Source organism: Lissotriton helveticus, chromosome 3_1 (genome assembly GCF_964261635.1).
Source record: "Lissotriton helveticus chromosome 3_1, aLisHel1.1, whole genome shotgun sequence".
Classification (NCBI taxonomy): Eukaryota; Metazoa; Chordata; class Amphibia; order Caudata; family Salamandridae; genus Lissotriton; species Lissotriton helveticus.
In genome coordinates this window covers 1,116,751,156-1,116,773,843 of record NC_136061.1, presented here as the reverse complement: position 1 = coordinate 1,116,773,843, position 22,688 = coordinate 1,116,751,156, and the positions used below count along the sequence as shown (strand labels likewise).

The 22,688-nt window shown below is 44.6% G+C and overlaps 1 protein-coding gene across 3 annotated transcripts in view; it reads left to right on the top strand.

Annotated features, from left to right (window-relative positions):
* The window catches only part of GPD2 (glycerol-3-phosphate dehydrogenase 2), a 1,236,906-nt gene that overhangs the window by 491,240 nt on the left and 722,978 nt on the right, over window positions 1-22,688 (top strand). For all 3 annotated transcript variants that reach the window (XM_078681716.1, XM_078681715.1, XM_078681717.1), the window contains exon 6: window positions 18,001-18,164. In XM_078681716.1, the coding sequence (XP_078537842.1) occupies window positions 18,001-18,164 (164 nt within the window). The remainder of the gene's footprint in view (window positions 1-18,000; window positions 18,165-22,688) is intronic.

Sequence of the window (22,688 nt, the reverse complement as noted above, 5' to 3'; positions counted from 1 at the left end):
TCCCCAGCACAAACCTAACCATCCTGCAACCCCGCACTTCTCCTGATGAAATCAGACCACCACATTTGTGGGCCGAATTCTTGAACAAAATCCAGACTTTAAAACGTGCATTGTATTGGTGACCACTGGTCAGTTTTATCTACTCCAGTTAGAGTATTGTTATAATCAAGTATGCAGTTACCTTGCTCATGTCTGCCAGCTGATCATGTATGGTGCCTTTGCTAGCTGTACTGAAATTTACTAGTCATGAAGAACATTTTAAATAAGTTGTCTGCACAAGTAATGAATCTGACTTCGGTGGATGCCTTTCTGTGTGTTATGTGTAGTTTAACAGGGGTGTTCAGGTTGAGATTGGATGACATAGAGTGAGCAGGTGCGAATCGGAGCTACTGTAGCGAAGAGTGTGCATGGATTTTGGGAGAAAAATAACCTTGCCCAACTCAGAATTTATTTACCCACTGTAGTGCATTACATCTGGGGGATTGTTCGACCTGAGTAAAGGAATGCAAACCTGGTTTGGGAATTAAATATTAATATGAATTCTCGTACTTGAACAACCAGTAGTGCACTTGAGGCATCATGCACACCGGTTTGTATTTAATTCTATTGGTGATGCATATCCAGGTGAAAGATTTTTGATAGGAACCTTTACAAGAGTCCTGGAAAAACCATTGTGAAGAGTGTTAAAATAATCAATCCTGGAATTTGTCTTATAGGTTTGAAGTATAATGGCGCTTTCCTCATTAATGACAGACTTATTGTATTCTGTACATACTCTAAACTTACTAAAGGGGCTTTGCTTCAGACTATTTAAGCCCTTGTATTCTTTGGTTCAAGACTCCTTAGCCATTGGGTTGAGACCTTGTCATTCTAATCTTGGATCAGTCCACAGCAATATTTTACTCACTATTTTTGGATGTTTGGGTGTGTCCTTCAGCTTCCATAAGATGCATGAAAGGACTAGTTTACTTCTTAAAACTACACTAAACCTTTACATGTACACATTGCAATATTGTTTTGCACTGCATGCAGCATTTTACGTTTTTTGTTAATTGCAAGCCTTACTCTCATGTGTTCCTTGCGTTTCTCTTGCAAATCGAGCGGCCATCTTTTGGTTAGGCCGTTCTATGTGAAGGACACAATTATTGTTATTATTAATAGTTTATTGTTGAGTTAGTTAAAACCATAACTATTTTACATACACAATTTCCTTCACTCAAAACATTTTTAAAGTTACATTTTTTTACGATATAAATCATCATAAAACGTACAAACAGTATTAAAAATAGCCTTTCCCTGTTCAAGTTAGCTCTTTAAAGTGCTTTTGCTTTCAGTGCTTCTTCATGAGTGCGTAAAAACTTTATCAATTTACTATTCATTTTGGGATCGGTTGAGTCCAGTCCACTTATGATGTACAAATGTATTTCTCTGTCCAAGAACGCTCTCCTTAAGAAGGTGATTCGCGCTGGTTGCAGTTTCTTACAGTAACATACAAGATTAATAAAATCTTCATTTTTACTGCTACAGAGATGGCATTCTTTGTTCTCCATGTGTTTCCAGTGCGGCGCATCCGCCAAAGTGGGGAACTTCCCTAACCGCAATGCCATTAGTTGTCTTTTGATATGAATAGAAAAAGTAGAATTTAGGTAGGCTTCTTGTTTCAGGATTTTATAGTTATTGATCACTGTCCAGGAGTGAGATCGTTTGGCAAAGATGCCTTTGTCAACTAGCAGCGAATGGAACTTTTTGGCTTTATTTAGTGCTAGCTTGAATATTGGAAAAAGCATGTTTTTATTCCACAGATCAATAATGCTAGTAGCCTTAGCATGTATTCCAAAAATTGGTTGGCCGGCAATTTTGTTTCCTTTTCTAGTTCCAACCATAATGATTAATTGCGGATATATTTTCTCTGTGTTTTGTTTTATCCGGTACCACACCTTTATGTATGTGTAAAGTCTGCCCAGTGTTTCATTCATTAGCCCAAATTCTAAGCGCATTTGCACTGGTGAGGCGGTCCTGGGGGGCTGAGGAACATTTTTATAAATCATTGTTATCAAGTATTTAAGAGTCTCTGAGATCTTCCCATATATAGCGGCACTGGGGTAAGATAAGGTTGGCAGTGCTTTGGCAGATATAGTTGCCAGGTGCGGTCTTAATGATGCCCCCCCCCCAATTTCTTTGCCAGTGACCTGAATGCAAATGTTAAGGCCCCCGCTCGCTGTGTCATGTAGTTTTTCTGATCAGGAAGATATAACTTGTCATCTATATAAAATCCCAAATACTTGTAGCAGGATACATTCTCCAATAGTTTGCCTTTTAGCCAGATCTTATGTTGAGGGGTTAGTCGCTTTGTAATATGCGTTGTTTTGGTTTTGGATGTATTGAGTTCCAGCCTATTTGTGGACAGAAATTCAGAGAGTTCGTTTAATAGTCTTGGCAAACCAACCTTAGTTAGACTCAAGAGAACAATGTCATCTGCGTAGTCAAGGTGCTATAATTGCAGCTTACCTAAGTTTGGTGAATGTGAATCAATTCCATTGAGCTTTCCAGATAGGTCTGAGATAAATAAGTTAAACAGGTGTGGGGCCAGCACGCACCCCGGTTTAGGCCTGTGGTGGTATACACTTTTCTGGAGATTCTAGCACTATCCCCATGCTTCACTCGAACCCAGGTATCTGTATAGAACAACAGTAGACCCCTTAATATTTATCCTCTCCTGTATGTCCCAGGCTTTTAATTTTGCCCACAGTAATATCCGGTCTACGCTGACAAGTGCAGCTTTTAGATCTATGAAGCACAGGTGCAGATCCTGTTATTTGTTCTTACACTTTTCTGCTATAAGTGTGATTAACAGAATGTTAGAAATCGTTCCGATCCCCTTTCTAAATCCTGTTTGATTTTTTGGGATTGAATTGTGTTTCTGGAACTTGATTATTGATCTCAACATCCGCGTAAAGCTTCTCTAGATGTGTGCTCTAATATTCCGAGTCATGTTTGAATGTGGCTTGCGGGATGCCATTCAGGCCAGGAGCTCCGTCGTTTTTTCCTTTGTTTATTATTTTTATTATATTCTCTGTTGTGTAATGTGAACAATTTATTGATGGGACCAATTCATACACTGATCACTGAACCACGGCCAGTGATTGACAGTCGCCCATGTCTTGGGGTTGTTTCTGTTTAAATTTCTCCATGAGAAAGTTAACCCATGGTTTCTCTTGAATGTTTGATGTTAAGATGTTTCAATGTCGGGTCAGTTTATTTATTGTCTGCCAAAATGTATTCGAATTTGGATGTCTTGCGTTCTGTAGTAGGGGACCTCTGTGTATAGTCATAATCTAGTGAATAGTCCCGCTCATGTGCGTGGACCCCGGCAATCAAAAATAATCTCTTAAGTTGTCAAAAAATGCAGAACTGCAAAGACACTTAAGAGAGAATTTAAAGACAAATAATGCAGCCTATATCCACAGGCTACACTGTCCAGTACCTCAATTAGAAATTCCACCAAAAACAACCACACAAACAGCACAGCCTGCCCAGTTTCTTCTACAGAAAAACTTGCCTCTACCAGTAAAAGCCTCTGGAATGATAGAGAGGAAGGCATGGACAGACAAGCCCCATAGGCTGCCATTATGTGGCTTAAATAGAATACTGTGCCTTTAAGAGAACTTTCCAGAACTTCTCCCAGTATCCCAGAATGCACTGCAGGTCCCTTTTATTTTCAGTTCTTTTATCCGGCTCCTGCTAACAGGACCCTGGTGCATTGAGCTCTCCCTTTTTCAAGGGTTTATTGAAATTCTGTGCACTTTTTTGCTTAAATGTGTTTCAGTTTGTGTACTTGGTGTTTCCCTTCACTCCTGTGTGTTTGTTCAGGCTTTTTAGGGCTCTAAAATGCCTGCTCTTTTCGACAAGTGCCCAGCATGTGGAAGGAAGAAGGCCAAGACTGATCCACACGATGTCTGTATCCTCTGTCTCCCTGAAGCACATGTCCCTGAAGAATGTGACATCTGTCAGACCTTATCAAAAACAAGAGGGGGAGGTAGAGCTAATCGTTGGATTTATGCTCCACTGGGTATTCAAATAAACAAGAGAAATCCAACATTAAGTGGGAAAAGGAGAGTGATCAATGGATATTGAAGCACTCAGTGTTTGTGAAAATACCCCTCACACACCAAAAGGCCCCTTGGTGTCATGCTTCATCATCGGGGTCTTCGCACCCCTCTATCGGGATGCGGCGTGCTGCGACCGACGACTACGAGGGAGCACTTACAAAGTTGGCTATGTGTGGTGTACAGTGTGTGGGTTGTGTTACAAGTGAGTAGGGAGTGTTGTGAAAAGTTTTAAAAGGTACCTGGCACTAGAGCGGAAAAGAAAAAAAGTTTTATTCTGTGCTCTGGCTGGTACCGTTAAAAAGAAAGTGCAGGGCGAGGTCAATCTGTTGTATTAATGAACAGGACCTCTGATGTGCTTATGTGTCGACATGTTTCGGAGACAGGCTCCTTCTTCAGGACAGGGGCACAAACTCCCTTCCCTACTCACGTCTTTTGCTACGTAAAACTGTGTATTTACAGAAAAGTGAATTTTACTTTAAATAGGCTAAGTGTGCCTACAGCGGTCTGCTACAAGCACAATGACCTGTAGAAAGACAAAAAAAGAGATTTGCCTAATGGTTACCCATGTAACGGGTAGTTCATGCAGGTGCAGTCACCTGGAACCTCACCATTTGCTTAGCGATAAGCTTCCATAAAAAAGACTCACTACACATACAACATAAAACATATAGAGCACTAGGATTTTTTGTAAACCTGAAATTCGTACTTGTGAAGCTTAGTTGTGGGCTTCATGAGCAAGATAGGAACGTCGGGGTGTTGCTAAACCCCGACGTTCCTACCCGTTACATGGGTAACCATTAGGCAAATCTCTTTTTTTGTCTTTCTACAGGTCATTGTGCTTGTAGCAGACCGCTGTAGGCACACTTAGCCTATTTAAAGTAAAATTCACTTTTCTGTAAATACACAGTTTTACGTAGCAAAAGACGTGAGTAGGGAAGGGAGTTTGTGCCCCTGTCCTGAAGAAGGAGCCTGTCTCCGAAACATGTCGACACATAAGCACATCAGAGGTCCTGTTCATTAATACAACAGATTGACCTCGCCCTGCACTTTCTTTTTAACGGTACCAGCCAGAGCACAGAATAAAACTTTTTTTCTTTTCCGCTCTAGTGCCAGGTACCTTTTAAAACTTTTCACAACACTCCCTACTCACTTGTAACACAACCCACACACTGTACACCACACATAGCCAACTTTGTAAGTGCTCCCTCGTAGTCGTCGGTCGCAGCACGCCGCATCCCGATAGAGGGGTGCGAAGACCCCGATGATGAAGCATGACACCAAGGGGCCTTTTGGTGTGTGAGGGGTATTTTCACAAACACAGAGTGCTTCAATATCCATTGATCACTCTCCTTTTCCCACTTAATGTTGGATTTCTCTTGTTTATCTGTCAGACCTTTTCATCAAGGACCCTGAGGGACAGGCTGAAGATTAGGCTCCAAGACCTAGAGGAGAGACGGCTGCAGGCTGCAGGTGGGTCTGGGCAGGCTGGGAAGACTCCCTCTGCTGAGGCCTCTGAGGGGCTCCCCAGAGGCAGGAAACCCAGCAAACGGTCCCGGTCTCCGTCGACGTCGATTGCTTCGACGACGTCGAGAGGGATGACGACGGTGTGTTCCCCATCTCCCGGGGCTCCGGGTCGAGACGGCGTGAGAAGTCGACACCGGAAGGCCTGGGTAGGCCGCCGTCGAAGTCACCGTCGACGGCGTCTTCGCCGTCGACGTAAACGTCAAGACATCGACGTCGAAGAAGGACTGACAGGCATCGGCGCTCGCCGTCGAAGCGACACCGCCGGTCGCCTTCGAGTGATCGGTCTGCGTCGAGGGGCTCCTCGACGTCGAGCACCTCGGGCAAACGGTCGGCGCCGAGGAGGCATCAACGCTCATCGTCGAGGACTGCACGTTCGACATCGCGGAAGCGAAGGTCGGCGTCGAGGAAGAAGCGCTCGACGTCGCGGAGGCGGCGCTCGACGTCGCGGAGGCGGCGTTCGACGCCGGTGTCGCGGAGGCGACGTTCGACGCCGAAGAAGCGACGCTCGACGTCGAGAAGAAAGAGGTCGGCGTCTTCGAGGCTTTCCAGCTCTCCTAAGCAGCGCAGAAGGATTTCTGACGCCAGAAGTCACGCTGGGTCGGGTGGAGGACACCGGAGACGGCGGTCACCTACTGGAGGGGCTGAGTCGCAGTCCCCTCCCCCGAAGAAGTCACCGGGCTCGGTGTACTCGGTGGAGTATACATCACCTCGGCCTAAGACCCCTCCTCCTCCTTTACCTCGAGAGGATCCTCCCATCAATCCTCCTCTTCCACCACTTCCTCCCACAGGGCAACCACCACCACCACTTCCGCCACGTGGGCCTGCTCCTCGGTCGGAGATGCCTTTTCCTCCTCCGAGGTCGGTGTCTCTGCCTCCGCTACCTACGCCGCTTAAGGGGACTCCAACACCTCTACCCCAGGATAGGCCAAGGAAGACGCCTCCACAGAGACCTGCGGAGCGTCCACGTACTGGGAGATTGCGATCTCGCTCCAGGAGAAGGGAACGATCGCGCAACAGGTCATCCACACGGTCGAGACGACGCCACAGGAGGCGCAGGTCTCGTTCACAGACAAGGTCCTCGGGGACCAGGGACTATTCTCCGACGTTGTCGGAGTCACCGGGGACAAGGGTGTCACCGGTTGACGATCTGCTGTCCTTTCATGATGTCCTTTTACGAGGTGCAGCGAAGTTGGGCATTTCATTGACAGTGCCCACGCCCAAGACATCGGTGATATTCGAGACGCTTCACCAGAAACATCTGTCTCGGCCCTTACTATCACTGGTACCGGGCCTGGTGGAGCCAACCATGGACCTTTTTCTCACCCTGGCGGTGACTATGGCGGCCCCCTCGAGACTGCAGAAAAAATACCAGGCTCCAGACTCGGATCCGGCTTTTCTAAGGGTGGAACCCCCTCCAGACTCTGTGATAGTGACGGCGGCTCGGAAACAGCACGCCACCACTCCGTCATCTACAGTCCCACCAGATAAGGAATCTAGATGGCTGGATTCTGCTGGGAGGAAGGTTTGTGGGACATCGGCGACTTCCATGAAGGCTGCGAGTGCCACCGCCTTGTTGGGGCGGTATGACCGAACCCTCTGGGAATCCCTCCAGCAGTTTTTGGAACTCCTGCCTCGCGACAAGAGAGAAGATTTCCAGGAGGTGTTGAATGAGGGGATGCTGGTGGCGAATCAGGTCATCAGTGCTGCAGCCGATTCTTCCTTACTGGCGGCGCATGGCTTCTGCCATGGGATTAACCAGCAAAGACACGCTTGGCTCCGCCGCACGTCACTAGAACCTGACGCACAACAAAGGGTGGCCAATCTACCATTCTCAGGCGAAACCCTGTTTGGAAAACACGCCGACGACGAAATGGCCCGAATGAAGGCGGAGGCCGAAACGCTCACGGCGGTGGGCCTGGAAAAGCCCAAGGATACCAAGAAATCGTACCGCCCGTTCCAGAGAAAGTTTGGTGGACAGGGCAGAGGGCGTGGCCAGGCTTCGGGACAGCAACAGCAGCAACAGCAGCAGTTCCGAAGGCCGTTCCAGAAGCGCCAGAGAGGAAGAGGCGGCCAACAGTCGGCAACAGCGACTAAAGGCCCGGCCGGGTCTAGGCCCTGAGCGCTTACTTCCCCTACATCCGTTACCCACTCCGGTGGGGGGAAACGTTCAATCTTTTCTGGCAGAGTGGAGAAAAATTACTCAGGACAAGTGGGTGCTGAATATTGTTTGCAATGGATACAGTCTTCGGTTCGGCCTCCAGCAATTCCACCGGTCAGCTCGCAGTTTCAGCTGCGCGAGCTCCAGGCGGAGGCCGATATCCTGTTAAGGAAAAGGGCGATAGAAGACGTTCCTCGGTCTCAAAGAGGAAGAGGTCTGTACTCCCGGTTCTTCCTGGTTCGCAAGAAGGACAAGAACGAGTTCAGGCCCATTCTGGACTTGCGACAGGCAAACAAGTGGATTCGCAGAAAAAAGTTTCGCATGCTGTCGTTGCATCAGATTTATCCTCAGTTGCAACAGGGGGACTGGCTATGTGCTATAGACCTGCAAGATGCGTACTTCCATGTGCCCATTGCACACAAACACAGGAAGTTCCTGCGATTCCAAGTCGGCGCCAATCATTATCAATACACAGTACTGCCATTCGGACTGAAGTCTGCGCCGAGAACATTCTCGAAGTGCATGGCGGTGGTAGCAGCGCACCTGAGAAAGAACAAGGTGTTCGTCTAACTGTACCTGGACGATTGGTTGATCAAGGCCTCCTCCTTCTCGGAAGCGCAAGCCCACTTCCTGAAGACGTGCGTTCTCTTGAACAAACTGGGGTTGCACATCAACATGTCCAAGTCTGTCCCGACTCCGGTCCAGTGCATACAGTACCTGGGAGCCACCCTCAATACGCTGTCAGCAAGCGTGTCTCCTTTGGAGGAGAGACGGTTATCACTCCTTCGGAATGCTCAGGCTCTTATGACCACTCCATCTACAACAGTGAGGACGGTGTCTTCTCTACTGGGATCGATGGCCTCTTGTATCTTCCTAACGCCACACGCACGGCTGCACATGAGATCGTTGCAGGAGTGCTTGGAGGACCAGTGAGATCAGAGGAAAGGATCTTGGGACGACAAGATAAGACTGTCTCTGCATGCTCTTCAGTCTCTGAAGTGGTGGTGTTCAGCGGAGAATCTCCTCAGAGGGGTCCCTTTCCACAAGGATATTCCCACTCAGACTGTCGTGACGGATGCTTCTCTCCAAGGATGGGGGGCGCACTCCGGAGAGTTACAGATTCAGGGAACGTGGTCCCCGATGGAGGCCACGTATCACATCAATTTCCTGGAACTCAGAGCTGTTCACTTGGCACTGAAGGCCTTTTATCCGTCCTTTCAGACCAACTCGCTGCTTGTACAGACGGACAATACGACCACAATGTATTACCTCAACAAGCAGGGGGGTTCGAGATCACGCACCCTGTCTCAGGAGGCGCAGGCCATCTGGCATTAGCTTCTGGCCAGAGACTGACGATAACGGCTACCCATCTGCCGGGTGTGCAAAATGTTCAGGCGGACGCACTGAGCAGACTGCTCCAGGAAAACCACGAATGGGTCATAAACGACGAAGTACTAGGAGAAGTCTTCGCAAGGTGGGGGACTCCAGACGTAGATCTGTTCGCCACCGCCGAAAACAGCAAATGCCGAGACTTCGCCTCCAGGTACTACCAGCGGGGGACGCTGGGGAATGCGCTATGCATCGACTGGTCGAACAGCTTTCTGTACGCTTTTCCACCCATTCCCCTGATTCCGGCGGTACTCATCAAGCTGGCCCGGTCCAGGGCGCGGATGATACTTATCGCTCCGGAATGGCCCAGGCAGTGGTGGTTCACGGACCTGCTTCACCGGTCTCTCCTTCCTCACATGCGGCTGCCGTGCAGGCCGGACCTTCTCACGAAGTTCGGGGGACAGATGCTGCACCCCAACCTCTCGTCTTTGAGTTTGGCTGCATGGCTCCTAAGATAGTGCAATGTGGCCATTTGAATCTGCCCGAAGATTGTATGGACATACTGAAGGAGTCTAAACGACCTTCCACTCGGACTTCCTATGCTTACAAGTGGAAGAGGTTCTGTATCTGGTGCAAGTCCAAGAACTATGACCCGACGACGTGCAAGGAGGATGTCATTCTTCCTTACCTTCTACATTTGGTGTAGTCTGGCCTTAATGTTCATTCCATTAAGGTTCATCTGGCTGCATTGACTGCCTACAGGAAATGCCCTTTACAGACTTCCTTCTTCCAGATCCCTGTGATCAAAGATTTTCTGGAAGGTTTGAAGAAAGTATTCCCTCCTGTCAGGCTTCCTTCGCCTTCATGGGAATTGAATTTGGTGCTGTCCAGATTGATGAAGGAGCCTTTGAACCTATTCATAAGGCTTCGTTGCAGCACTTGTCCTGGAAGGCGGCGTTCCTCGTGGCCAATACATCGACCCGCAGGGTGAGTGAAATTCAGGCGTTGTGTTGCCAAGAACCTTATACTGTATTTCATGCTGCTAAGGTTGTTATGCGTACTCACCCTAAATTTCTTCCCAAGGTTATTTCTGATTTTCAGGTCAACCAGACGATAACTTTGCCTACGTTTTTTCAGAATCCTTCATCTCCAGCGGAAAGGTCCTTACATTCCCTGTATGTTAGGAGGGTGTTGAAATTTTATCTGGATAAAACCAAAGATATTCGTAGGTCAGACCAATTGTTTATCAATTATGGATCGGTCAGGACGGGTCTTGCGACCTCGAAGCAGTCCATCTCTAGGTGGATTGTGTCCTGCATACAGCTGTGTTACCAAAAAGCTAATAAGACCTTAGGGGGTAAACCTAAGGCTCATTCCACCAGGGGCAAAGCTGCCACGACTGCTTTGCTACGTAATGTTCCAATTGCAGAAATCTGCAAGGCGGCCACTTGGAAGTCGGTTCATACCTTTGCTAAGCATTATTGCCTGGACACTGATGCCAGGGCAGACGCTCAGGTTGGGCAGGCTTCGCTGCGAAATCTGTTCGCACAATAGTGGTGTTATTTCTCCTTTCTCCACCTCCGCTTTGGTGTGGGGATGGGCTTGCCATTCTATTCACTATATTATGACTATACACAGAGATAACCTACTACAGAAGGAGTAGTTTCTGTCCTGTAACTCCAGTTCTGTAGTAGGGATATCTCTGTTATAGTCATAAGCGCCCGCCCTCCTCCCTGGTGGAGAGTGATATTCATGTAAGGAATGCTACAGGTCTGGCGTGTTACGCCTTCAAAAAGAACTGAAAGTAAAATGGACCTGCAGTGCATTCTGGGATACTGGGAGAAGTTCTGGAAAGTTCTCTTAAAGGCACAGTATCCTATTTAAGCCACATAATGGCAGCCTATGGGGCTTGTCTGTCCATGCCTTCCTCTCTATCATTCCAGAGGCTTTTACTGGTAGAGGCAAGTTTTTCTGTAGAAGAAACTGGGCAGGCTGTGCTGTTTGTGTGGTTGTTTTTGGTGGAATTTCTAGTTGAAGTACTGGACAGTGTAGCCTGTGGATATAGGCTGCATTATTGGTCTTTAAATTCTCTCTTAAGTGTCTTTGCAGTTGTAAATTTTTTGACAATTTAAGAGATTATTTTTAATTGCCGGGGTCCACGCACATGAGCAGGACTATTCACTAGATTATGACTATAACAGAGATACCCCTACTACAGAACTGGAGTTACAGGATAGAAACTACTTCTTATAGATTAATTTGGACCAAAACCTGTCCATTTTCGCTTTTTTAAAATTCCAAATCCTCTTTTTATATTGTTTCCTAAATTGTCGAAATGTCGCCCATATTATTCCTTCGGTCTTGTCTAAGTGCAATTTCCTTTGTGTTCTTTTTAGATCTCTTTTTAGCTTTTGTAGATCATTTGGTAGGTCTTTAGTTTGATCATATCTTTTAACCTTGACTTCGGGTTCTTTCATTTTTTTTTCTATTGTTTTTTAAAAAGCGGGATTAAGCTTGGATTCTATTCATGGGTTCAATTGTTAGTTCAGCCAGGAGATCTTTTATTATTGAGAACACGTCTGTTTTAGTTATGTTTATCAATTTTAGGCATTTTTAATTTGTTGAAATGATTTGGCCCTCTGGTATACTAGTAGCATGAAATCTTGGCATGTTTAGATTAAATATGATGTGTTGCATCAAGTGAGCGCTCAAGGTGGTGTACTCTATGAAAAAACAGGCCAGTAGTGGCATTAGGGGAAGTGTTATAATTGTAAAATCTAGTGTCGTTTGCACCCTTTGGCCGTGGTATGTTTTTCTCGGCAGGCGATCTTCTTCCGTTCTTCCACTAAGCACTCGCATACCTTGGAATTCAAGGTCTGTTGGTAGTTGCTGACCTGTGCGGTCCACGCGACTCGTCCCAGCATTAGATTGCTGTTTAACACACCAATATTTATTATCTGCTGTTAAGATTTCATCTTCATCCGGCGTGAATATCAAAATAGAATTGAAATCTCCGGTCACTACTAGATTCCACTTGAGCTCAGCACAACTTAGATGTGATATTGTTTCATTTAGAAGAGCGTTTTTCTCCTTTTTAGTTCGAAACTTCAGTTTTGTGTAGTAATTAATTAAGATCATTGTATTTCTTTTACCTAAGTATTGTTCATAGTATTTAACAAGTTGTATGCTAGGATCAGAGGATTTCAACTGTTCAGTTATAATTTTTTTAAGCTGAGGATACGTATACTATCAATCTACCTATTGCATGGCCATATTGCTTGCATTTTTCCACAGCTACTGTGTAGTGACTAAAGCCTGCTATCAGTATTTCTTCCTGCAACCAAGTCTCTTGCAGGGCTACTATGTCGCATTTTGCCCACTCCTTAATAGGAAGGCCCTCCTCAAGTAATGAATTGCCTAGTCCCAGCTGTATTCCTGGATAGCATGTGTGTAGCACCACTTTCAGAGCTAACAACCCTAACTTATTTTGTCAATCACTACTTTTATTACTACGTGCACTGGGTAGCCACCTCCATTGATCTTGATTTAGTTAAATCTCCCTGTGTATTTCTGTGACTGGTCTATGTAAGGTCCGGACTGTACCACTCCTACCTTTTGCATTTTGTAAAATTGAGTAGACCTGTGTGTATACTGCCATCTGATTTACTTTCCTTTTGGTATGTTCCATTATAGTTTCTTTCAATGGAAATGGGTAGCAGGGTATTACAGGTGCTGATATTTGTATTCCCCAGGCTGAAAATCGATCAGAGCTACTTAGTATTAAGTGTGCTAACTCTGACGTCGCCCATGTGGTTAATGTTTGTTCTATTATTGTATTGATGTCTCCTGGAAGAAATTGGACTGCTACAAGGTCTAACGATTGTATGTGTTTTAGTTCCTGGATTTCTGCCATAAGTTTCATATATTGCTTCTATTTAAGATGTGATAACTGCCCTGCGTTTTATATTCTGGTGTCCATATTATCTGTTGAGTTCCCTGGATACTTTGCGTTTTTCCCCTTCTTATGTCTTTTTCCCCGTAATCCTTAGAATGAGGTTTAATTTAATTGGTAATACGAAAACTTAGTTGGCCGTAAGAGGAGCATAGCTGCTGTATTGCAGTATGCCGTTGTGTTGGGTTTTGAGATACTTCTGGACTGTATTGATCTATCACTTCATTTACTGACTGTTGAGGTAAGGATGTTATGTCTGCTTTCTTGGCAAAACCAAAGTGGATGATGGACGGAGTGTTAAACATTGCAAGCACTCACCCCCAGTCAACTGATCTGGGTTTAATCCATCATCATTCTTTAGCTCACTCCGCCACCCAGTTCAGACATGGCCATATGCAAATCAGTCTGACCCTGTGCCTTATGGGAACAGTCCAGCCTGAACTGCCAAACCATGTCTTCCGTGGGCCGGAAACAAGCATCCTGGGACCAGTTTCTGGCTAATCCGCCGTCCTCAGCCAATCTAGCTTGAATCCAGTGGCAAAGTAAGCGAGGGACCCACGTCTGGGCATACCCTGCCAACTTCGGGCGAACAAAGCAAAATCAAAGGGGATGATGGATGGAGTGTTGAACATTGCAAGCACTCGCCCTCAGTCAACTGATCTGGGTTTAATCCATCATCATTCTTTAGCTCACTCAGCCACCCCAGTTCAGACATGGCCATATGCAAATCAGTCTGACCCTGTGCCTCATGGGAACAGTCCAGCACCGAACTGCCAAGCCATGTCTTCCCTGGACCGGAAACAAGCATACTGGGACCGGTTTCTGGCTAACCAGCCATCCTCAGCTAGGCTGGCTTGAATCCCCCTTTGGTTTTGCTTTGTTTGCCGCAAGTTGGCTGGGTATGTCCAGGCATGGGTCCCTTGCTCACCTTACCTCGGGATTCAAGCTAGCCTGGCTGGAAAATATATGGTGCACCAGCAAGGACACGACAGACAAGGCTGCCTATAGGACAGCCCTCAACCTCTACCTGAGACAGTTGAGAGAATCGAAGAAAAAATGCCTTAGCCTTACGCATCGAATCAAGTTCCCATAACAGCAAAGAACTGTTCAACTTTATCAAAGAATTCTCCAACCCCCTCAGCTGCAACAAACACCATTACCCCCTCACAGGAACTCTGGGTAACCTTGCAAACTTTTTCCACAACAAAATCACCAACATCTACAGAAACTTCAAACCCCAGCCCAAGGCCACCGTCTTCTTAAACCAACACAATGACCCCCACTACTAACAATGAAATCCAACTAACAGGAGGGGGCTGCCTTGCTCCACAGAGCACCGCCTTCATCATGTACTCGATCCATTCAGGGGCCCAATCGACCTATGTCCTCACATTTAAAAAAGAAAACTTTTAATTGAGTTTTGAACTTATAACACACCCAGTTTTGGTACAGTTCCAACATCTTCAACCTTGGCGAAGCCAGAATAAACCATATACTCACCGATTTATTCAACACTCAATTGCCATGCCCACCTTCTCCAAGGCCTGGAAAAAAGCAAAACTCAACGCCCTATTAAAGAAACCATCGTCAGACCCCAGCGAACTTTACAAATAGCAACCGAGCTCCCTGCTCCCAGACAAAGTATTAAAAAAAGCCATGAACCAACTACTCTCCTCGCGTGTGGAACTGAAACTGCTACTCAAATTTTCCCAATCCAGATTCCGCAGCAGATACAGGACTGAGACAGCCCTCATCACAGCTAATAGTGACATCAGCACCGTACTCGACCAAGGAGAGAATGCAGCTCTGATCCTCCTAGTCCTCTCTTCACCCTTTGATACGGTCTCCCGTCACACACTCATCACCGCTCTACACAACATAGGTATCCAAAGAGCCGCTCTCAGATAGATTGCCTCTTTCCTCACTGCAAGAATGCAAAAAGTTAATTTTCACCTCCGAATCCAAGGAAATATTCTGTGTAGTACCCCAAGGATCCTCCCTCAGCCTCATCCTCTTTAACACTTATGACACCCCTGGCCAGAATCTCCGAAACCCATGGGCTCAACATCCTATTTATGCCAACGACACAAAGCAAATCCTCTCCCTCTCTGAATATACCACCAACGCCAACTTCAACAACTACATGACAGACTTCGCCAAGTGGATAAAGGACAACTGCCTGAAGTTCAACACGAACAAGACAGAAGTTCTGATTTTCGGAAACAAAAGCTCTTCTTGGGGTGCATCCTGGTGGCCCACAGAACTCTGTCCTACTCCTACCCCCACTGACCACACTAGGAACCTAGGCATCATCCTGAACAACAAGCTAACCATGATGACTCCGGTCAACTCTGTCTCCTCCTCCTGCTTCTTCATCCTCGGCATGCTTCGTAAGATATTAACATTCCACCCAAAGCTCACGATGCACCATCACCCAGGCCCTCCTCTCCAGCTGACTGGACAACGACAATGCTCTCTAAGCAGGGATCTCAGCTCACTTCCTCCAAATACTACAGACTGTATAGAATGCCACAGCCAGACTCGCTGGGCCTCCATAGATGAACCCACATCGCCCCCTACCTGCGGAAACTACACTGGATCTCTGCCCGGAAAATATGCTAGTTCAGGCTCCTGACCCACGCATACAAGGACCTACACAACTGTGGACCCGCTTACTTAAACCACTTCCTGCCCTTCCATCAGCCCACCAGACACCTCCACTCCGCGTCCCTTTCTCTAACTCTCACCCCTGGCATCCTACGTAGCAGATGCAGAGGGCCCTTCTTATCCTACCTAGCAGCGAAGACATGGAACAAGCAACCCCCTTATCTACAGACATCCCCATCTTGTCCAGAGTTCCGAAGATCCCTGAAGATCTGGCCAATTATGTGCACCCTGGCAGCCCCTGAATACCCTCATGGGCGACCAGAAGCACTCTACAAATGTACTGGTTGATTGATTGATTGATTCATTGATTGATTGATTGATGGGGTAGAGTCATAAAAACTCTAACTCTGCTTAGCCTTGTGTTACTCCAGAACTGCTCATCATCCCTCTATGAATAGAATCAGACTTCACTATGCAGATTACTCCAGAATAAGGTCAATACAAAGGTCACTCACTGTGTGTTGAAAAATCCATTTTATGTAGATTGCATGAGTTCGCTCTTCCCTGATGGAATTTGTACTCTTGCAGTTGCATACAGGCCAATATGTCAGATCCGGAGATTGCGAGAATTAAAAAAACACAATCTGGGGAATGTCTTTAACCCACTGAGTTCTATTGAACCAGAATCAATATAAGTTGGAAAACAGCTGAAGTAAAGCCATTATTGGCAGTGGCAGTTAGCATGGAAGGAGGGTGGTGAGGCGGGTGGGGACAAAAATAAAAGTATCAATCCATTTAACTTCTTCCTGCTGCGACGTCCTCCTCCTAGCTCGGGGTGTCTCTCCGGATGGGCAGGCAGACTTCAGGAAGTTGTAGGAGCCAATCCTGGTGCTGCTATCATGCTGCATGAGAGCAGCACCAGGATTGGAGGGAGCAGCCTCTCCGCTCCTGAGGCGCTGGAGCCCTGCGCAGTCTCAAACTCAGCTGTTTTAAGACAGCTGGGTTAGAAAAGTTTGAACTGTGCATGCCTGGCTGGCTGTCGCTAGACGTCCGGCCAAAAAGACATGTGCACTTTAAACCCAAGTGCCCTGCCTACCACTGCTATTTGCTGCTGCTTGACTGGCAGCAGCAGAAATCAGAAAGCCCCGCCCCGCCCCCTGTCCTTACGCTTGGCTCAGGACGGGGTTTGAAAAATAAAATGGTAATACATTAACTTTATTACTATTTTATTTTTCTATCTTTAGGGGCACTTATTTAGTGGGGCGACGAGCTGACCCTTGTTGGCATAAAAACAATTTAGGGTGGGCAACCGCTAAAATATAGCCATTTTTGGCTTTAAAAAATCGATTCTCCCGGCCTCTCTGGTCTATTGTCATGTGAGCAGATGGCCTTTGCAGGTCTTTGGTACTGGAGGGTTGAGTTTAAATGTTACACATTAAGGGTGTTTTATGGATTTGCAAGTAATCTGTCCAACAAATAAGTTGGAATCAACGTGATCTTTATTTTCTTTAAATGTGGCAAATTACACTTGCTAACAGTTCTTAAAATCTCAAATACTTTGCATTTGTCTTAGGCTTTGTATCCAGGTTGTCACAGCTGCCTACCCACTTCACGTGTTTCATCACTTGCAGCGTTAGTTCAACGTTTACCATAGAAAAGCCAAACATGTAGGTTTTACCAGTGTTTGCTTCCCATTACAACAGCTGACTCTGCTATGTTCAGCTGCACCGTATTGAATAATATTAAAAGCAGCAAGGAGTATCTGTAGGCATATAAATTCATTAACTGGGAGACACAATTTAAGAGCATTCCTGTGTTGGTTGGGAACGAACTCCAAACGTTGTAAATATACCGGCGGTGTCAACAAGATTGTCATAGGAGCAGCTTTGTGCTTCCGGCAGACCGTTCAAATAAACCAAAAGTGGTGCTTCAGCAAACATATTATGTGCTTATTTACAGCATTACTAGGAATTAGGAAGCGTTTCTCTCAGGTGTTGTGGCCTCATTAAGTTCCCCTTTGTGCCCTGGGCGCGTTTGTGTCTCCTCCCTGCACACACTGAAAGGGACAGAAAAAGAACAGCTTACAAACTCCAGAAGCCGCATTGCACTTGTCGGCTTTCTTTCACTGGGAAGGGAATATCCCCGAGTACACGCCAAAGCGAAGCATAGGGAATTACTTCGTGTCGCTTTTGTGGTTTGAATTCTACCGGAGAGCGTAGAACATTATTCTCAATACAGGCAGCTTATTAATATTTTATTACAGATCAGTGTTATGAGATATTTAAATCTTTCCTAATTGAAATTTGCCTGTTCTGCTTTAGGTGGTGGCAGCTGCCTTATTACTGGGTTGGAATAAAAGCTTATGACCTTGTGGCTGGAAGTCAGTGTCTGAAAAGCAGCTATATTCTCAGCAAATCAAAAGCCCTGGAGCTCTTCCCAATGCTAAGAAAAGACAAGCTTGTTGGAGCCATTGTCTACTATGATGGTATGTTTCCTTGCATCTCCTACTTTGATTAGATGAATGACACTTGTGTGTCATACTGTTTTGCATATTAATCTACTCAAGTGGATCTTACAGCAAAAAGTGTGTTTCAAGGAAGCTACTTGATGTCATGAGTAGCTTACTCTGGTTAAGTGCAATTTGAGTTTGAAATTAATGTATGCAAATTGCATTAATGTTTGGTTTGTTCTAGCCAAGTCTTCAGAGTCTGTGTGTGTGTGTGTGTGTGTGTGTGTGTGTATATGTATGTATGTATATATATATATATATATGTATATATATATATGTATATATATATATAATGTATATGTGTGGGTATGTACATATTGTAGAAAAATTTCTCTACTTTCTGAAAGTGAAGTTGAATGCACTAAATTGGTTTCATAATGTTCCTTTCAATATGATTTATTTAAATTGTACTAGCATATAATCAGCAATATTTTTGTATACAGTCCTGCTATTCACTACAAGATATTAGATAGCCATATCATTAATTAAGACCCTTCCTTGCCTCAAAATATGGTTGCGGGCAAGGAAATGTTTTTTATTTTTTTATTTACTACGTTCTCTTGCAGGGCAATTGTGTGTAAGAATTAAAATAAAACGATTCTTATTCAACAGGTGCACCACAAGCATCGTAGAGGGTAGCAGCTATGGTGAACTACAGAGCTCTATAACCATCCCCATATCGATGTGGCACATATCAGCAGAGTTTATGTTACATTACCACTCTCCTGACAAATGATGGTGCCATAGAAGTCATGAAGATTTAGCCCACAGTGCATGCTTGTTCATATGTATTCCCTTGACCTCCCTTCCTTTCAGTGCACTATCAAGGAGACAGCACGCAGACCGAGGTATTTAGTGGAGGAAGGAATTTGGTGAATCAAACATTTTTAAAAGTGTACTTCCTCTTTAAGAGAATGAGGTCTACTTTGGGATCATTCTGTATTTGAAAATGATCTTTCAACCCATTATTTCTATTGAATTCTAACATCGTTTTCACACGTTATCACTTGTGGTAGATGTTTGCACGGGTCTTGATTGAGCGTAATCTGTTTTCAGCATTTTTCTTTCTTCGCACAATGTTTTATTCTACTTCTGGATCAAAGTCAACAGTGCACTGTCTTCCAAGATGCTCAATTCTCGCCACAAACGTAAGAACGTTTGCTACAGGAAAATTATTTTCGTTTGCGGGTTTGCTGTTGGGTGCTCTTATTAATGAAATATTTGTGTCCCATAGATGTTTTTGCTGGGAACTCCTAAAAATTCTTATGCGCGGTTTGCTTATACTCTTTCCTGCACCCGATGAGGAAGACTGGGTGTCCACATCATACTCCAGTTGCCTTTAAACTGCCTAATAAAGTTCAGTTATGCAAAGGCCTAAAAAGCTCAGTTTCCCCCTAATTCTGGTGCCTTATGCTGAAATAAATGTGTTTTATTTACAAAATATATGCCTTGAGGAATTATTTATATCCAAAATAAGTTTTTTGACTTGTTCACAGTCACGCATGTGATCCAATTAGTAAATCGCAAAAAAAGGTTACATTCACGGATGTATTCAAAATACAAATGATTTTACTTCATTTATATTGAACTCATATTTAATTCATTATACAAAACATTAAAAAAATGTAAACAAGCCGTATATACAAATAGCAACACTGATGCTACCAAAACAATCCCTTCAACTTTCTCAACTTTTATCAAGATATTGATGGGAGTGTAATCACCCTTTTTACCTAAGACAATGTGGACAACATCTAACAGCCCATTAGATCAAACCTTAAAATATTTACATAAATTGGATATATAACTAAAATTAATTTGTGATATTCCAACTAAATAAGGGTGCGTTGTCGACGTTTCAGTCTTTTATGGCCAAATTGGTCCTCAAGACCATCTTCAGGACTCAGCGTTGCACAAAGAATAATGACTCCTGTAAATACTTATGCTGAAATAAGGCGTTGAAGTTGAAGATGTATAGATGTGATAATGTGCTAACTTGTTAAGACTTTTTGAGAGTTATTCTTATTTTGAGTCTTTGGTTAACAATGATGGTGTTTGAGTCTTTCCAATTTCCGGAGCCTAAGCATGCTCCATTTTTATTATTTTTCTTATGTACTGTTGGTTTAAAAAGCTTTTGTTATGAACCTAATTGATAACATTTTGGAAAAAGCGTGACTTTGCATGTACCAAACAGTTGTTTTTCCTCTGTGGTGCTAGAACGATGGAAGGGTGAGAACCAGATTTCGCATGCTAATCTTACTGGACAATACACATAAACTGGTAATGATTAATCAACCAAATCTGTAAATAAACTGACATGTAAATGACCTTTTACATGTTGGCTAATTAGGATTCATGTCCCATATCAACTTGTGTTTTTGTAGATTTTAATTGGCAACATATCAGTTTTTGTGTTACTTGAGACCTGTATCAGAAATACACAATTAGGCTTTGTAACATTTCGAGTATTCTGTTTTTTCTTGAGTAATAGATTTCCTGATGGGCGAGGTAAATATGGTTTTAGGTAGGACTACTTCTTGTGTTAAATTCACCTGTATTGCATGTGTTCCCGTCACTATAAGTATTGTACATATCTTGTTTCTGTCAAGAATTATGCTAAACAATCAGCTTCTATGAACATTTGATGTTCAAGATGAAGAGACTTGCTTCTTGCTGGTTAATTCTTTTTTTGGAACCGATGATTAAGCTGCTTAGAGAACCAGTCAATTTCAGTATAGCATTATAGCCTGCTTCTGATGGCTTTGATGGTTGTTAAATGTACAGGGTTATGAGCCACAGGCTTTTTGAGAAAACTCCCAATATTTCAATATAACCTTAGAGCCCGCAGTAGTCGGATTCTCCAAGCCATTAAAGTCCCGCTCTTTTAACATGGGAGCGGGCCTTTATTGGCTGGTAGAGACCCTACGAAGGGCTCTAAGGCTATTGGAACATTCTGCCCCTAGAGGGCAGAATGTTCTAAACAAAGGCCTCACAGAGGCAGAGGGAGTTGAAATCCCCTCGGCTCTGTGAGGCCTTTGTTCACAGCTGTTGATGTGAACAAACATTGGCATGTTGAAGCTCCAGGCTTCTACCAGCCATTAGAACCCCGGAGCACTCCATTGTCTTCAAGAGGTGGGGAGAGGGGGTTCCACAACACATACTCACAGAGTCCTCAGCTGTTTAGAAAATGAATTGATAGCAAATGAATAAAGAATACATACATAAAAAAGCAAAACTGGCCATTGAAAAAGCTAAAACGTGGTGTAAATGTGAAGGAATCTGGAAAAAACTGTGTAAACGTGAAGGAATTTGAAATTGGATGTTTATCTCGATTTGTGGGAGAAGCACAAGCAGCGCAAAAGGAATATAGTAAGAACGATTAGTGACCGCAAATGAAGAAATAGCATACAGCCACAAAAAGAGAGCATGCATTGGAGCAAAAAAGACAGAATGATAATCTAGCAAGCCGAATATCTCAATTTTTTTACAAATGAAACTATAATTTTTAAACACTACAACATGCTGGTTACAATTTCGATATTAGCACTTTTTTGTTTGTGTTTGCTATACACATGTTTCTTTGTATTGTTTGGTGTTCAGATCATAAAAATGTCTTAGTTGGGGGTTCTCACTTTCCAGTAATGAGCCAGTGGGGGCCAAAGAAGACAAGGTAAAAAAACAAAACGCTGATGTAGAGATTCTGTGAAGAAGGGAGGAATGACGCATTTCTAAAATGACTTGTTTATTTTGCGATTTGTTTCTACAGTTTCTAGTCTATACAAATGCAGCTGCTTTCTTATATTTTGTTTGCCCTCCAAGTGGTGGGGTAAACAATGTGCTCTAAAACTAGGACAATATCGCTGAAGTGCTGTGAATACTAAAAGAGGGGCCCGACGGGGAGCTCATTTCAGATGGACACTGACCTCAACCCTTCAAATCTGTCAGCTGCTTTGGCTTAGCTCTCATAATGTGAACACGGCTAGTTTATAGTGCCTGACCACCTCATCCCTGTAACTAAACATCCCACGTGTATTAAACAGTGTAAAGGTGTTTAGTCCTATGGTCAGCAGATGGTCTTGAAAAGTCTTGGTTATGGGCTGACTGAAACTGTTTATTCTGCCGTGTCAAGCCAGATTTCTATTGGGAAGATGGAATGAGCCTGACTCTTTAAACCAGGTGTCTCCAACCGGTCAATCTCCAGCTTCTGGTAGCTCGCCAACACTGTCTGGGTTGCTTGCAGCCTTACCAGCTTCACCGACATGGCCCGTCATGTCTATAATTAAATATCACTGCATTTTATATTTGAAAAGGCATCTGATGCTATATCGAGGTAATTTCGTGTTTGTCCACTCTCACTCATACCAGTTGCTGCAAGGGGCGGGTTACGCGTTTTAAACCCCCGTCATTACATGGTGCCGCTAGATGTACCTTACGTTGCACAGAACTGCGCTCAGGGACTCTTCATGACCGTGCCTGCAGCAACCTTCAACATAGATACCA